Raw genomic sequence first — 17,406 nt, forward strand, 5'->3', positions numbered from 1 at the left:
GCAAACCTTTGGAGGTATAACCTGTCTATTGTCACTTATTGCGTTGCTGCATCATTAATAATTACAGAGACAGAGCATTATAAGTTAAAAGTAATCATTTTGGGACAAGGTCATCATCATCATCATCATCATCATCTTCCTAACAAGTATTAGGCCAAGTGGCCTGTTACGGTCTCAAACTAGAATTTTCAGTCCATCTCTTCCTTGGACGGCCCAGAGATCTTTTGCCATATGGATGGTAATGAAGCAGTGCTTTTGGAATTCTGCATCGATTCATTCGTTCGAGATGACCCTTCCACTGAAGTTGATATTTGCTGATGAACTGCATAATGGGTTCTATTTGAAGTTCTTGCATTAGGTCCTCATTTTTTTATGATCCCAGCGAGTATATCCAGCTGTTGCTCTCATAAACCTCATCTCACTTGCTGTTATTCTACTGACATCTTTATTCTTCACAGTCCACGCTTCGCTACCATAGCTTAATACTGGCTGTGCTAAGGTTTTATACAAGCCTATTCTTGTGTGTCTTTGTACTAGTGAGGGTTTCATGATTTTATTAATGATTCCCATTGTTTTATTATATTTACATATTTTTTCAGCAATATCTACTTCATCATAAGGTGATAGTGTATAGCCAAGATAAGTGAAGGTATTTACTCTTTCTATTATTTTATTATTCAAACAGATTTTGCTTGGTACAGGGAATTTCCCACAAAATGACATGATTTTCGATTTTTCAATATTAATTTCCATGTTATATTTTTCACTGACCTTAATTAAATTGTGTACTGAATATTGTAAATCATCTTCAGTTGATGCCATGAGAACTAAATCATCAGCGAAAAGTAAAGCATCAAGCTGCAAATTTCGATTGATTGGAATAAATCCATGTCGTGTCTGTCGCCAATCTTGAATGATTCTATTTATATATATAATAAACAGAAGTGGTGAAAGGCCACAGCCTTGTCGTACTCCACTATAAATGGGTCAAGGTATAAATTTCAATCTTAACTTTCTCTAAGTAGCATGCTACTTTTCAGGTGGGTGCTGGTGTGTTGGGCTTGTTAGGCTCTGTGACGTTGGTGCTGACGGTGAACTGGCTAGGCAAGAGACTGATCTCTCTGCTATGCATGACGGGTAACGCTGTCTGCTGCCTGCTGTTAGGGGTTTACAGTTACGTCGTGCTATATCCAGACGGCGTCCCTGAACACCAGGTGACCTGGATGCCCCTCACACTCTTCATCCTGTTCTTCTTCTTCAGCAGCGCCTTGTTTCAAGTTCCCTGGATGATGATAAGCGAAGTCTTCCCCTTTAGGTATGTAAATCGAGTCAATTGATTTATTGAATGATCAATCGACTACGAAAAAGTGGCTTGAATTAATTATATTCATATAGAGATTCATATATTTTTCTGCATTTTCTTCCTTTACAACTTAACGTTTATTCAATTTTTTATTTTCTTAATTCTGTCCCTATTTCTTCTTCTTCTTTCATTTTGCTCCGACACTTTTTTTCCTTTTCCACCTACTTGCTTTCCTTTTACTTACTTTCATCCTTACTTCCATTTTCTTTCTTCCTTTCTTTTTCTCCATTCTGGCGTTTCTCGTTTTCTCTCCGCCTCTCTATATTCTTTCATCGTTCATTTTCTTCCTCATTTGTATTTTTTAATTTTATTCTATCTACTTCTTTTCCTTTTTCGCATTTCCAATTTTTAATAATTGTTTTTATTGTTATATGCCATACACTCTATATCCTTTATTTCTTAATATGAAGGGTTCAGACCATAGTTGGCCAAGCGCCATTCATTAAAAACGGAGAAAGCAAGGGTTAAAGTTTAGTGAATACCATAGTTTAATGAAGATTGACATGTCATTTAGTTTTAATGTGCTTATTTCATATTACTTGCTCTATGTTTCATTAAATTATGGTACTCACTTCATTTTAACCCTTGTTTTCTCCGTTTTTAATAAATGGCGCTTGGCCCACTATGGCTCTGAATACCATAGTTTAATGCAGATTGACATGTTAATTAATTTTAGCACAGTCTACTATATACAGTCACGAAGCTTGAGTTTTGAGGGTGCTAGAAACAATAGACTGTGACGGTACTATTTTCCATTGCCTGTAATGAGGCGATATTAGCGATCCTAGTGGTAAGCAACTATCTAATGTTTGCATATTTACATCGTATTGAGCTTCGCGACTGTATATACTAGCCTGTGGTTTTAGTATGCATATTTTATATTACTTGCTTATGTTTCATTAAATTATGGTACTCACTTCATTTTAACCCTTGTTTTCTTAGCTTTTAATAAATGGCGCTTGGCCCACTATGGCTCTGAATACCATAGTTTAATGCAGATTGACATGTCATTTAGTTTTAATGTGCATACTTTATATTACTTGGTATATGTTTCATTAAATTATGATATTCACTTAATTTCAACACTTGTTTTCTCCGTTTTTAATAAATGGCGCTTGGCCCACTCTGGCTCTCAATACCATAGTTTAATGAAGATTGACATATCATTTAGTTTTAATGTGCATACTTTATATTACTTGGTATATGTTTCATTAAATTATGATATTCACTTAATTTCAACTCTTGTTTCCTCCGTTTTTAATATATGGCGTCTGGCCCGCTATGGCTATTAACCTTTATTAACTTCTCTTTTTTCACCTTTTCGAGTCTTCTATTCATCTTCCCTCCTCAATTTTTTTTTCTCTCCCGTCCTTTCATTCTGCTTTGACTATTTTCCTTCTAACTCTTTAATTGGGTATAGGTAAGTTAAGCATAAATTTACTTGGGTTTGATATGAGATTTATGTAAATTGATCAAAATTAATTGTTTTAATACAAAAATACATCAATTAAGGAAAATATTTAGGCCTGCGCAAATTGAGCAAAATGGTCCTTATTTAAGATAGATTGAATAATCAATACTTTTTAACGCAGTCAATGATTATGCTAACTTTGCACGGTCAAAATACAGTGGTGCTTCAAATATTAATTAGTGGGTAGGTTATACTTCATATTCATAAAATAAGAAGAGATGAGGCTGGTAAATCAATCAGTAGGCCTACATTATTGGAAATTTTAAATGAAGGATATCTACTGAACATAAGATATATGGATACTAGCTTCAACGTTCGCTTTAACCATCATCATCTCTGTTCTAAAACAATGTCACGTTTATGAGTAGGTACATAAAGTTGAGAGTGCTATTATATTTCGAGCAAGGTCAGGAAATATCCCAAAACCTAGAGGAGAATGGAATCTATATGCAAAAAAAAAAAAAATGACAGCAGTACAAAACCAACAAGATAACCCATTATGAATTCGTGAAACTTGTCTGATATAAAAATATTCCGAAATATGAAGAACTGGCGAAACACCACGACATGATTTATAACGAAGCACAACAAAATAGTTTCCTTTAAAGTGGTATAACTCCATTTCTATATCATTTCAATTTAATATAAATTTTTCAATTTCAAATAAAACACAATTTTGAACCACGTCTGCATATATCTGTGGTGTTTGGTCAAAACCTCTTTTGAGGTACAAGCGTCTTTATTTTCACTTTTCCTAACATACAAATGTGAATGAAAATAACGTATAACTAGATGGAGATATCATGACTATACCAAACGAAAGAGAATTGTTTTTTTTTTAATATAGGGCTGCGGTTTCAGCTTAAAAAAAACATTTTTGGAGTTATGTTCTGACCAAACACCACAGATATAGGTACAATATTTTCCTGCAACATACGTCACATATACTGTCAGTTCAAACTACCTAAAGTGGGGAGAAAAATGTTGTTTATCTTATTCTTTTTGCTTGGTTTATATATTTAATTTGCTCAACTTAATAACGTGATAGTGGTGCGGTGTGATCTGAGGACCTGTGATTTTTTCGCTGCGACACGTTTGTCACTGGTCTCGATTGTGACTATAGTTACAAAATTACAGCTCCGAGAAATCGTCATCTGCGACGGATATGTGACTCATAACTAAGGCGATTGATGTACGTATATGTGACAGCTTCAGAGTCCAGACAACTACAAGCCATAAGATTAACTTGAAGGGCAAAGTAACTGTAATCTAATTAATTAACATCCCACTCCAAGGTTGATACTGAAGTTATGCATTCGTTATATTCTTCCCCGAATGATTAACCTGATCATTCGTAAACATTCTTGGGCGAATATACGAGTTCATACATATTAATAACACAGCTCAAAGCATGTTCTGTTTTTACTATACTCGCCACGCTATACATTATTGTTGATACAAGACATGGCACCGGTATATCAATTGACATCACAGAAGAGCGATAAACATAAACATCTGTCGGGTCGTGATAAGAAACATTCACAAGCACCAAGAATGATCCGAACACAAAAATCACACTGTGACAAAATCGCTATTATCTGTCACAACGATTTTTTCGGAGCTCTCACTGCTCGGATCTGTGACGGCAAAACACTGTCACACCCCACCTCTACTAACGTACGTACCTATCTATATTTTGCGGAATATAGTGGAAAGGCGCCTAATTAAGTGGTACCCCTAATCCCGTGATAAAATTTCAATTGACTGCCATGGAGTTGTGGTCTCTGACTTATAAGCTTTTGAAATACCTAACAGATGCCAGGAGATGTTTTCTTTTAAATTCTATTGACTACCCGCCATTTGAATAGAAGCAGTCGACTGCAGAAGCTTTTGTTTAGTGAAAGGTGGTTGACCAGTAAGTTTTTCTTTCTCTTTTGACTGTTCCTGTACAAATATTTTATATGTGAAGTAAGAATTAATATAGCGTTATAAAAATGATATATTACTGTAGATTAAAGTCAACTGAATCGATGTGTATGATTGTTAGACATCGGATTTTTAGGCACTAAAAATTGCAGTTTTAGGCGCCTAAAATAAGCTCAAAATTTGTAAAATTAGGCTCTATTTTAATGAAAATAGGCATTTTAGGCACATCAAGGTATCATACTTATTTCTTTCACTGAAATTTTTAATTATACACTAAAATACGCACAAAAAAGTATGTTTAAACATTAAAAAAGAATACTATATTATATTTATAAACAGAGCTGCACAAATTTAATATATTGAAACTAATGAAATAATGATTATTGATATCAAGATTACTCATTTTAAGTTATTGAAATTCAGTTCCATGCTCAGACTTTATTATAATTATCTGCACAGTACACCACCAGAATTTTTTCTAAATTCTCCACAGTTAACCTTTGCCTTTTGTCACTGAGAATCATTTTGGAAGCAGAAAAACTTCTTTCAACCGAAACTGATGTGAGAGGCGCAAATTTTAAATTAGGTACAATAGAAACATCAATACTTACTGGAACATTTACACTTTCCCCCAATATCACTCTTGATACTTTTCCCAACAATGAAAATCCTACATTCTTATTTAATACGTTGTCCCACTTATTTTTAACTTTTTTCCCCAGTTTCGCCCAAAGCAGAATGTATGTTCACTTGAGCTTCCTTTACTATTGCAATTTGGCTACAAAGAGATTGTTTTTCACGTTCTAATTGTTCAATGCTTGCAGGTATGAAAGAAAAGTTTGATGTTATGTAGGCAATATCGTTTTTCACTCGTGAGTCATTCAGACAATCTTTCACTGCTTTCACACACACTGCACTATCAGTTTCAGGTAATTTATCAATAACTGTGACCACTTCTTTAAAATACTTAGAATAATACACCACTGACTGAATCCAGGTTCCCCATCGTGTAACAACCGGCTGAGGTGGGAGTGGGATATCTGGAAAGTTCTCTCTGAATATTGAAATCCTGGATGGGGCTTTACAAAAACATTTTTTTGTGTTAGAAATAAACGAATTGACAAGAGGAAATTCATTCCGGATTGTTTCAGAAACCCTGTGAAGGCCATGTGCTAGACAGGTTACATGCGTGAGGTTAGGATAAAATGTTTTAAGAAGTGGAGCTGCAGCAACCATGTATGAGGCAGCATCAGTACAAAACAACAGAACTTTAGAATCGTCTATATTACCTGAGTATAAAGACTGTAGGCCTTTATTTACAAAATAAGTAATGGCCTGGCTATTCACTTTCGAAAGTTCCTTAACACATACGAGGTGTGGAATCGAAGGTCCATCAGGACTAAGTTTTCCTACTACCATATTTGCTATATACCTATTCATAGGATCTGAGGTTTCATCCACAGAGACCCATATGTAAGAATCACCTATATCCTCCCGAATGGAAGCTAAAGTTTCATTGTATATTCTGTCTAAGTAATTTTTTCTTAGGGTCGACTGAGATGGGATATTTTGTTTGCAGTATTTTTGTAAAAACTGTCTTAAAACCGGATTTTCAATTGCATTCCAGGGAATGTTAGCAGCAACAAACGCTCTGGTTAAATCAGCATAGAAATTGCTGCTGAGATTGGATGAAGTAGGCTGTGTTAGTAAAGTTTGTAGCAGTTGATTTTTCTGCTGAGCTTTAGCCTTATTAGCCGCTCCTTGCACATGCTGCTTTAGGTGGCACTTCTTTTCTTGCGAAATCTAAAAATGTAAAGTAAACTGAATTAAAATAAAATCCTAATTGTTGTATTGCCGTATTTCTATCACAAAGTTAGTGGGTTCGAACAATCAAAATTTTAATGACCTGCAAATACTTTAACTATCGGAATTTAAAAGGTTAAAGTGTAGTGGTCTTAAAAAGAATTATACCTCAGGATAGCTCAGTCAATGTATAAATATTATAGGCCTACTCATTAAAATTAATAGAATGTATATATTTCAACTATTGTTACATAGGCCTACCTGTTTGCTACAAATCTTGCAGAATATTATTTTTCCATCAAAAGTGAATTCTGAATATTCTGTTAGCCATTGCCGGATCAATGTAGATTTTGCACTTATATTTTTCGGCATTATCGCGTTAAACTTCACAGGAAAACGTCCTACCGCTCAAAACTTCTCAACACAAATAAGGTGAGGGAAAGAGCAACTGTTAACGAGCATTCAAATGAACCGTTGTTATTGAGATTCAATTGGACAAAAATACAAAGTTCCACTTATTGTTGCATTTCCTGGTAGTGTGAACACTAGGAGGGCCATTCTTTTAAATATTTTGTAACGGTTTACCCTACTAATTCGCATTGATTATTTAAACATTGTGAGACAATAACAATGCTATAGGAGCTTTCCCATTTTCGGATTTATTTTCACATTTCCCCTTCCTGACTCACTCGACCAGTGATCCCAACGCTAAATTGTGAAAATTAATGTCTATGAAAGAAAATAGTTCGTGGGAATAATAATAGAAATAAGTTAAAGAAAACATCAATTATAATTACAATAAAATAATATGGCATATATTTAAGCTTAATTATTGCTTTTGTTAGGAATATGAATAATGAGAAATAATTGTGTTATAATTGAATTCATTCAAATTTAATTTTGTATTGAATTTGACTTTCAGTTTGTTTTGTTTATAATATGTATTCCTGTAGTTACACAAGTATTTTCTATTAAATTTGTCACTTAAACCCTTCTTCTATGTTGCAATTTCTTGCTTAATCCATATTAAAACAATATACCATGACTTTAATACGTTTTTCCAAATACACGTTTGTTTTCTGAGCAGTTATTTTAGTATCACGGAATTAGGAAACCACTATCACGAAATTTGGATCCCTGTCACAGATTAGGAGCCACTCTATAACAATGAAGAATCATATATTATATACCAAACTTGTGAAACTGTTGACACTGAATGTTGTAAAAACTGTAGCGAAAGGTCCAAATAACGTCATTTAGGTGTTATTTGAAAATTTCGATTACAATTTTGGCATAAATATAGACTTCATTTAATATGTCACGGAATCAGGTAACCTTACCTTACATATATTTGCTTTTATTCAATTTACATACGGTGTTTATTGGAAAATAAGAGCCCATCGATTATAAGACCATCCTAATTTCTTAAAGTAAGTAATTCAAATATCAGACCCATAAGAAAATACCGGTAATAGAATTCTAGTGCCGTACTCTAAGTGAGACAGAAACTGTAAGTTTTTCAGAACATCATCAATAGAATACAATAGAACTCTCAGTCAATATAGAACGGTACGTGGAATACCGTTAGGTTCAGCCCAACAGTAAACTTTTAGAGCAGGAGTGTGGAAGCTGGCCGTTCCGTTTATCCTTTCTGCCTTGTCATGCCTTTCAGTAGTATTACAGCTCATAAAACAGTAACTACCGGTAGTCTTGTGCTTGAGGGGCATGGTGCTTTCACGTGCCTTGTGCGATTCAGATACTGCATAAGAAAATGAATTCCCGGGAATGTTATACGTTTTCATTTAAGTTGGATGTTCTTGAATTTGCCGAGAAAAATAGAGTGCGGGCTACAAGTCGTAAGTTTGTATTAGTACAATACAAAAATATTTACTTACTTACAATCTCAGTTCTCAAATTGCTTTTTAATGTTTGTACATGCTGATTTTAAGACCCAAAGCGAATATAAGATCCTCTTAAATTTAAATATAAAAATATGGTAAAAAAAATAGGTTCTTATTTCAAGTAAATACGGTATATCAAGTCGGACCCAGGTACAGTCCGCATTTCACGAGAAGATCCGAGCAAGGAATGCGACTTTTTCCCCCATTCTAATAACCTATCCCCGACACATAACCGGCCAGCCATTGACTGAGTTTTGTTTGTCCCAGCCGGCCAATTACACCACTCCCATCCACCCGCTCCTTCAAGAACGCTGAGTTACTGGCTTACTCTCTCCTCTTACCCCGCAAGGACCATACTCGCCTTGCAGGGATCCTCTCGTGGAATTTGGACAGTAGATTATTGCACCACCTTCCATCCCCGCTTCCTTCAACATCCGCCTTAACTTAATTTCTCTTGTAATTGTAATTCATTTCCTCTGTTATCAGCATCCTAATCTCTTGCAGGACTCGCGGCATCGCCACGGGGCTTTCGGCCGCCCTTTACTACGTCTTCCTGTTTACGACTTCCAAAACGTACTTGGACATGGAGTCCAGCATGCACCTTCACGGTGTCTTTTTCTTCTTCTCCGTTGTCAACTCTGTCGCCTTCGTGTTTCTGTACTTCAGATTACCACGCATGGAGGGAAAGTCTCTGGAGGAGATCGAGGCTTACTTCAGCGGCCAGAACAAGAAAGGTTTTCTGAAAAAGTGAAGCACAGACTGCAAGACTGTTGTTCATATTTTAAATACCATCAAAATACAGTAGAACCCAAAAAGGGATTAGGCTATGGCAATTTTGTCGCAAAAAATGACTGAATACGGGAAAGTCAACTCGTTCTTCTGTCGTCGCGATTTTGTCACTCTCACTACAAACGGGTGATTCCATGTGACTCACTTAAGTTGATAATTTAATGGACAATATAAACAGTAATTACATAATTAAAGAAGGGTTGATACGTCATTGTTAGGAAATAACACTAAATACTGTTAAATCAAACTGGCCATTTAATTTACTTTACTCTCGACCATGCCGAAATGTAGTAAGTAATTATACACCTGGTAGTAGCCCTTTAATGCACCTCATTAAAGTACACCTATTCATTAAAGTTCAGGTGTTCAGCCAATGACAAATCCCTTTGTACCATTATAAAACCGCAAGTATCGATTATTCTCGGATATGCAATCGAAAGACAATTAGCGGAAAGTCACGGAGGCTAGAAATCCAATACTGTCGCAGAAGGTTATGTTCTGTTACTATAATAATTAGCGTTAATTGTAAATAATATTCAAATAAATTCAATTTGTCATCTCGTTTTTCAATTCTAAATCAATTTCCAGGTTATATCAAGACTAATGTTCATCTTATTCTCTACGTTACATCAAGGTCAATGACATTCGGCCTCGGAAAAAATCAATACTTTTGCGTCTGCGCACATCTCACAATTCAGGTCTGTTCGCTACTCACTTACATAACCATAACATGACCTACATTTGAATAATTTCAAGTTAGAGATATGGCCGAGCATAAAAAAATCGTATAAAACTTGCCTATAATGGTAATTAAGGCGCTCGAATGAAAATTATGAAACGAGCGTAAGCGAGTTTCATAAACAAATATACTTGCGTCACATTTACTACCATTATAGGCTCGTTGCATAATGTATTATTCTTTTGTACTAAAAAAATATAACATTATTGTGTGTGACTAACGTTACAAAAATATCTCCCACTCAAACATGTCTCCTTCAATATGATAGAGAATCTGTTCTCTTTGTATTCTACCCAACATACATAGTTTTATAATAAAAGGAAAAAGATCTAAGGCAGTGATGCGTACAGCATAAGACAAATCAATTACAGAATTAACAGCATATAATTTATTGTGTAGGTATGTGATTCATGTTACATACTATCCGTGACTCATGTTACAAAAGAAGTAAAATGAAATAAGAGAGCAAAGAAAATAAAAATATAATATAGAAGTTTTGGGTAATTCTGGATGATGAAAACGTGTTACCGTATTAATTCTTGAACGGGAAATTTTACGCCTATGTCTTCTTTGATTATGTACAAATTCAACATCATCTTCTGAGTCACTATAACTGCAGAATAATATCACAATAGATTTGCTTTACAAACTTGATGGACTTTATGTCTAATCCAGATTTTCTCAATGTGAAAAGCCAAGTTACGGGTGGTAGTTTGTGTACTGTTCGTTTCTTTGTAGGAATAGTTGGCTGTTTTTCCCTGTCAATATACCTATTGCTGTATATTCCTTGTCCTGCATTGGCATATTTTGTCTTCCCTTTGTACTCAGCTTATATACTTTGCATATACGAATCTGTGACAGGTTAGATTTGGTTAGTTTAGGATTTTGTTATACATTGATATACGATCAACTGCATTTACACAAAAAAAATCCCCTATAAATTCAACAATTTTCCACTTCCGAAATCACCGGAATTACCTCAGCGCTAATTTCACCTAGGAGGGACCCATTCGTATTGTATGTGGAATCACTCTGGATTGGAATACCGTGTCTGTCACTAATTTTTATGTGGATTTCTGTTCTGTATGGCTGAGTGTAAATATCAGATATCTTGTTTTGGAAATGTTTACCATCATTTCATTGCTTTTAGTTGGTTATTTTACGACGCTTTATCAACTGCTATGGCTATCTAGCGTCTGAATGAGATGAAGGTGATAGTGCTAGAGAGATGAGTTGAGTCCAGCGCCGAAAGTTACCCAGCATTTGCTCTTAATGAGTTGGAAGGCCGTCGGTTCGACACGATTGAGATTATCCAAGAAGAAACGCAGTCAGTGCTGAACACCTTGAAAGAGCAAGACTTCCAGGATGCATTTGGAAAATGTCAGTCAGCGTATTCCGAATCTCACCGGTCCGGTGGCATCAATGACGTCACGTTGCAGCGAAATAAGGAGCAAAACTGCTGGAAGGATCGATGCTGTCATGGCGACTGTACAAGTTGTTTTCTGTGCTACGCTAGCAAAATTTTGCGAAATTTTCGTACTCCCATCTCGCTCAAAGAAAAGATAGCATAAACAATTTATTTCTTGAACCAGTAGTAATAACTGGTCCGTTGACATGTTCGCTCATAAGCCATTAACATATTGTTTTTACGTTGTGCTCATTACAAAAAATACAGCAGAACTAAAGCAGAACACACCGCCATGACACAACAGTGCACGATGTTATTCGTCTGCTAATTCCCGCCCTATACAAGAACCAATCAGATTCACTGATGGCGGCTGATGGAGACTGCCACCACCTCTGCAAGTTGATGGCACCGGTGCGACACCGGTGGAGCATCAATGACGTCATCGGTGGAATTCGGAACACCGTGATGCTATTGGATTGCTCACCGGTGAGATTCGGAATACGCTCAGTGTCTCTGGGACTGGCGTGCACGTGCGGAAGGGGACTACTTCGAGAATAATGATGGTCATTAGGCGCAAAACAAGTTTTTGACCAAATGACAGCATCAGTCCTGATATTTTGGTTACCACCTCTTAGATACAAAAATGACACATTTCACATTGCAACGTATAAATGTTTATATAAATGGTAGATCGAAAATGTGTGTCTTTAATATTCATTTTGGAAGCAAAATGTAGGTACACAATTAAAATTTGTAGAATTCTGTTAAAATAATTATTGCAAATAAAGTATACATTATGAGTCATAGACTTATAAGTTTCTACACGAAATTTTCAGACTATGTTTCTTGAACATTACAGTGCTTATTACTCAGGGTCTGAAGTCATATAAATATTAAGTACATCGTCCTAAGAAGTAAATGCCATAAAGCAGGCATGTCAATTGATGCCCACAGGAGCAAGCGCGCGCTTTAGAGTTCAGGAGAGCCTGAGCGCTTTACAGCGGAAAGGAAAGAGACAGACGAAAGAGGTGGTATATGCCACTTGGTCGAGCTATATTCAGGGATGGCCAGCACTGATTCAATAGATAAAGGGAAGAGAACTTATTAAAACTGTATCCATATTAATTTTTAGATTTGCCTGAGAAGTATAAGTGCATTATAAGAATGTAAGTTTTAATTCTAATGCTCATTTTTCACAAGTCTGATTTTTTTATTCAAAAGAAATATTTTCTCAACTTTTCGTATAGAAAAGTGAAATTTTCAGGTATAGGCCTATTTATTTAGTAGCCTTACAGAATGTTTACGTAAATCTAATATACCGTATATACGTATTACTGAAGATAGTGTATTGAAAATTTTGAAAATATTCGCATGGAAATTGTTTGTAAGGAAATGAATTAACAAAGCAACTACTGTTACATCATAAGCAAAAGATACGTGCCCATGTGTTGTAAAAATGTCAGCTCTATAGCTTCAGGAGATTTCGATAAAATAATTTAATCTTCTGATGATAGGAAGTTGCCCACAAATATCACCTTAAAAGCATAATGCGATAAGAGTTTTGTTATGTAATATTAGTTACACTTAAAACAGATACAGTACCTAGGTAACTTTGCTTTGTACTGTAATATTGTTTTGATTAGTTCATTGATTACTTTTGTAGGGGTAAAGATACCACCAATATCATATCATACTCAATCTCTTTCTTTTGAATATCACTTTCTTTATGAATGATGTGTTTCATCCACTTAATACAGTATAATATTATACTATGGAATTTAAGTGAATATTCCTTCTTAACTCTCTAATATGTTATTAAGATTTAAAACACAAGTGCAATATTAAGAAATCAGTGTTAGTACTTTTGTTTTACAGACAATATAGATAATATTAAACAGAAAGAAGCCATATAAAAATAACGACATAAAATTTCACGTTCCTTTTGAAGTTTGTGCACCACTGTTTTCTTAATCCAACAGATTGCTTATTCATATACACAACCCTTCCTCTTTCCATACTTTGCGCTTGCTGCCCGCGCACGACGTCAAGGTCAGAAAAATGCGCTTGCTTTGACATCACTGCCATAAAGGAAAACTGAACATTCTAAAGTGATACTCCTGTGCACCTCTCAAGTTGCACTAATACACCAAGGTATAAACAATACATACTCCGGGGTATAAACAATACCCAGCCATGACTTAAAATATTTCGGAACAAAATTACATTGGCCTACGAATTTATTTTAGTTGCATTAAGATATAATATTAATAAACTTACCATCGTGCTTCTTTTATATTATTTAGGCAACAAGACATCACTGGTGTACGTCCAATCCTTTTCATTTTCTACCAATTCAATGGATTGGACAAGATTTTGGACTTCTTTCCACTTTTCTATTTTCACCGATTTGGTAAGTTTATCTGAAAAGTCCACACCTATGGAGTAACAGTTAGCGCGTCTAGCCGCGAAACCAGGTGGCCCGGGTTCGATTCCCGGTAGGGACAAGTACCTGGTTGAGGTTTTTTCCGGGCTTTTCCCTCAACTCAATATGAGCAAATGCTGGGTAACTTTCGGTGTTGGACCCCTGACTCATTTCACCGGCATTATCACCTTCATCTCATTCTGACGCTATATAACCTAAGCTGTTGATTATCTGAAAAACCACGGAAAAACATATTTTTCTTCCATTATCTTCGTTAAAACTGCAATTTTCTTCTCATTAGTAATCCGGAAAGGTACCATCTGACTGAATTTGGAGCTTCTTACGGTCATTTTAAGTCGCAGGCCAATCAACGCATTGGTATACTCGATCAGTCACATTACAGAAAACTCCACTGTCGCCAATAGGCCTATAGCAAAATCTAGGTACTTTTAAATAATTCTTAACAATATTTTATATTTTATATTGTTTAAATATGGTTCAGCAAGCTTCTTATCATCAATTTTAGGATAAAATACAGAGCGAGCCAAAAGTGGGGCACATCTTAATTTAATAATACGCTCACATGTAAGTTATTTGTAAAGATGAGTTTATTACGTTTACTTACATCAGTTTTCACATGAGTTACATCATTTTTCACAAAATATGGTGAAAATGGCAGCCTCGTTCAGTAATGCATGAACGAATTCTTTTTACCATATTTGCGGCCACTTTTTTTGAGCACGCGTGCACTGATGTTAATTTCCATTATGTTCCTCTTTAGTTCCTCCGGTGTGTACGGTCTGTTTTTATATATCCTTCCTTTAAGAACAACTCTGACGATTTCAAATCGGGGTAACGTGGGGACCATAATCCTTGAGAAATGATACGCTCACCAAAAAACTCGCGCAAAATCTGCATGGTTTCATTAGATGTGTGACATGTGGTACTGTCCTGCTGGAACCAACAATCACGTTCATCATTGTCAAGAAGCGCTGATCCATATTCTCTAAAACGGGCGATTAATCTCGTTATGGTCGAATTGTTAGGCACTGCCACATCCGGGTAATTCCTAAGAAATTCGTCTACAACACGTGCATAAGAACGACTGGAAAAATAATGTTCAACTCGTTGCTCTTGGGAAAACGACATGTTTGCCGAGCAATAAACAAAGGACTACTGCAAGCGTCAGTGTATACATACACATCACAATGACGTCTAGGTTTGTTGCTGTTAATATCCATGAGCTATCTAACTGTAGCTGATAGCAGTTTCAAACTGCATTACTCACTATAGACACTATAATTTTAATGTGCGCGACTTTTGGATCGCTCTGTATAAACATATAACAATAATGGCAAAAATACGGCGACTTAGCGTTTTTTGTAAACTGTCGTTGACAACGCAATAATGTTTAACTACGTAGCATTTCAATTTGTAAATTTCTTTAGCTAACGGCAGCAAGCCGATGCTTACTGCAACACACTCCTGTACTGTAAGGCTCCGCCCATTCCCTTCTCTCCATCTCCACCCAAATGCGTCGACTAACTCTACAGATTCTAGACATGGAGTATAGCAGCACTGAGTGGTAAGTTGGGAACACTGCTGACAACGAGCTCATGCAGAAACTGTGCACATTTATCTCCGCAGCAGATAGAAGACTGCAAAACAAATTAGCCGCCCTTACTAACCATAAAGTTATAAAATTGAAGTTTGAATAAAATATTTAAAAAATTAAGTAGTCCTCGGCCTTGATCAGATAGTGCTCTTCACAGTTTGCGCAGTGATTTATGTGCACAACCTTTTTCGTATGTCACATGACAGGGTATGGATTAGAGGAGGATAACAACTCAACTACTGTCTTGAAGCACACACCGTGTGCCGTTACCTATTTCTTAATGAAACACACACAGTTAATACGCAGAGCTGTTTTTTTTAAATATATTTTTATGTGCTGTGGACATCTAAAAGTATGCGCAAATCGAAAGGAAGTTTCAACATTGGTTCTTTTACAGCTTCCTTCTTATTCTCTGTGTTTGCCCAAATACAGTCACATGTAATTTTTTAACAAAAGAGATCATGAACATGGCGGACAGAACAGTAATATATTTATCGTTATATTCTTTGTAGAAATATGTAACAAAGAATAAAAAGGCGTAGAATTTTCATAGCTTTTAAAGAAGACAAAGACATAAATTAAACATATGTAGACTTATGTACGTTAAAATGAAATTAAAAAGTTTACATAACTAATAAAAAATTAGTTTAAGTTATTGATAATATGTTTAGAATATAACTGAAAGAAATTATTTATAAATAAATATATTAGTATCGTATGTATATGGATACATTAACTACACCCAGAATTTTCATGATGTCAAAATTCATTTCAATAAAAGTTAAAATAAAGTAAAGAAATTTATATAAGGATTAGGTACAGCTTACAGCAGTAAAAGTTTTGGAAATATTCAACATTTTTTCCCCTCCATTACTGTATCTTGTACAATAATGAAAATTGGTATGTGTAAAACACTGTCCTTCTGCTATATGAAAAAAAAATATTTTTACGATTTAAAAAAAATTAAATATATATTTTTTCAAAATTCAGAATGGTGGCAGTTCAATGTGCAGTGATGAAGCATTTCATTCATAACTCATAAACTTGTTAAGTTTTCAAGTTCTCTCTATTTTATTTTGTTGCTGAAATTCATGTTTACAATATAATGCTCGTTCAACTACATTCCTTAATAAATAATATTTTTTTTTTTATTTTGTGGTACAAGAAAATACTGATATTTGACCATTTTCTTTCAATGAATTTATTTTTTATTCAGATAATCTATCAAAGGTAGAGAAGTTATTTTGCATCATATTGCAGATATGACATGCATAAACACACAAAAAATTTCATCAGAGACTCTTGGATAGTTTTTCGAGTTATAAGGGAAAGGCTTCATCGGTGCACAAGTAAACTGCCACCATTTTGAATTCTGAAAAAAAAAAAAAAAAAAAAAAAAAACATTTTTTTAATCGTAAACATTTTTTTTTTTCTTATAGCAGAATGACAGTGTTTTACACTTACTAATTTTCATTATTCTACAAGATACAGTAATGGAGGAAAAAAATGTTGAATATTTCCAAACTGTTACTGCTGTAAGCTGTACCTAACCCCATAAATGAAGAGAGATGTCATTAACTAGTGATTATAAATGGACGTGCATAACTTGAATAAACTCAAAGTGAAACTTTGATAAGGTCCGTACATTATTCTATATTTTTCTTCTTATTCCTAAAAGATATAACCACTGAACTATAACATATTTTCCTTCCAGTGGGGTAAGCTCCTTGTAACAAATGTCTTAAAATTATTTTATTACGTCTAATAATGTCTCTTGTCAATGGCTAGAATAATCAAAGCCATTAGTTGTCGTAAATAAGGATTATGGGTATAATTGAAGAGTGTGATCCCAAAACGCATTAAGTCCAAGTTGTCTTGAAAGAAAACATGATGACAGACGGTTCAACTTAATCATATATTTGTAGAAATCATAAAATGGCTCGTTTATTCATTGTTAAACATAATGAAA

At 35.0% G+C, this 17,406-nt stretch overlaps 1 protein-coding gene across 1 annotated transcript in view; it reads left to right on the forward strand.

Annotated features, from left to right (window-relative positions):
* Positions 1–9,823, forward strand: part of LOC138693954 (facilitated trehalose transporter Tret1-like) — a 36,418-nt gene extending 26,595 nt beyond the window's left edge. Inside the window, exons 7-8 of the mRNA XM_069817686.1 lie at positions 1,041–1,315; positions 8,969–9,823. Of these exons, the coding sequence (XP_069673787.1) occupies positions 1,041–1,315; positions 8,969–9,215 (522 nt within the window). The 3' untranslated portion in view covers positions 9,216–9,823. The remainder of the gene's footprint in view (positions 1–1,040; positions 1,316–8,968) is intronic.
* Positions 9,824–17,406: the final 7,583 nt, after the last annotated feature.

Source organism: Periplaneta americana, chromosome 2, assembly GCF_040183065.1.
Source record: "Periplaneta americana isolate PAMFEO1 chromosome 2, P.americana_PAMFEO1_priV1, whole genome shotgun sequence".
In the NCBI taxonomy this organism is placed as follows: domain Eukaryota; kingdom Metazoa; phylum Arthropoda; class Insecta; order Blattodea; family Blattidae; genus Periplaneta; species Periplaneta americana.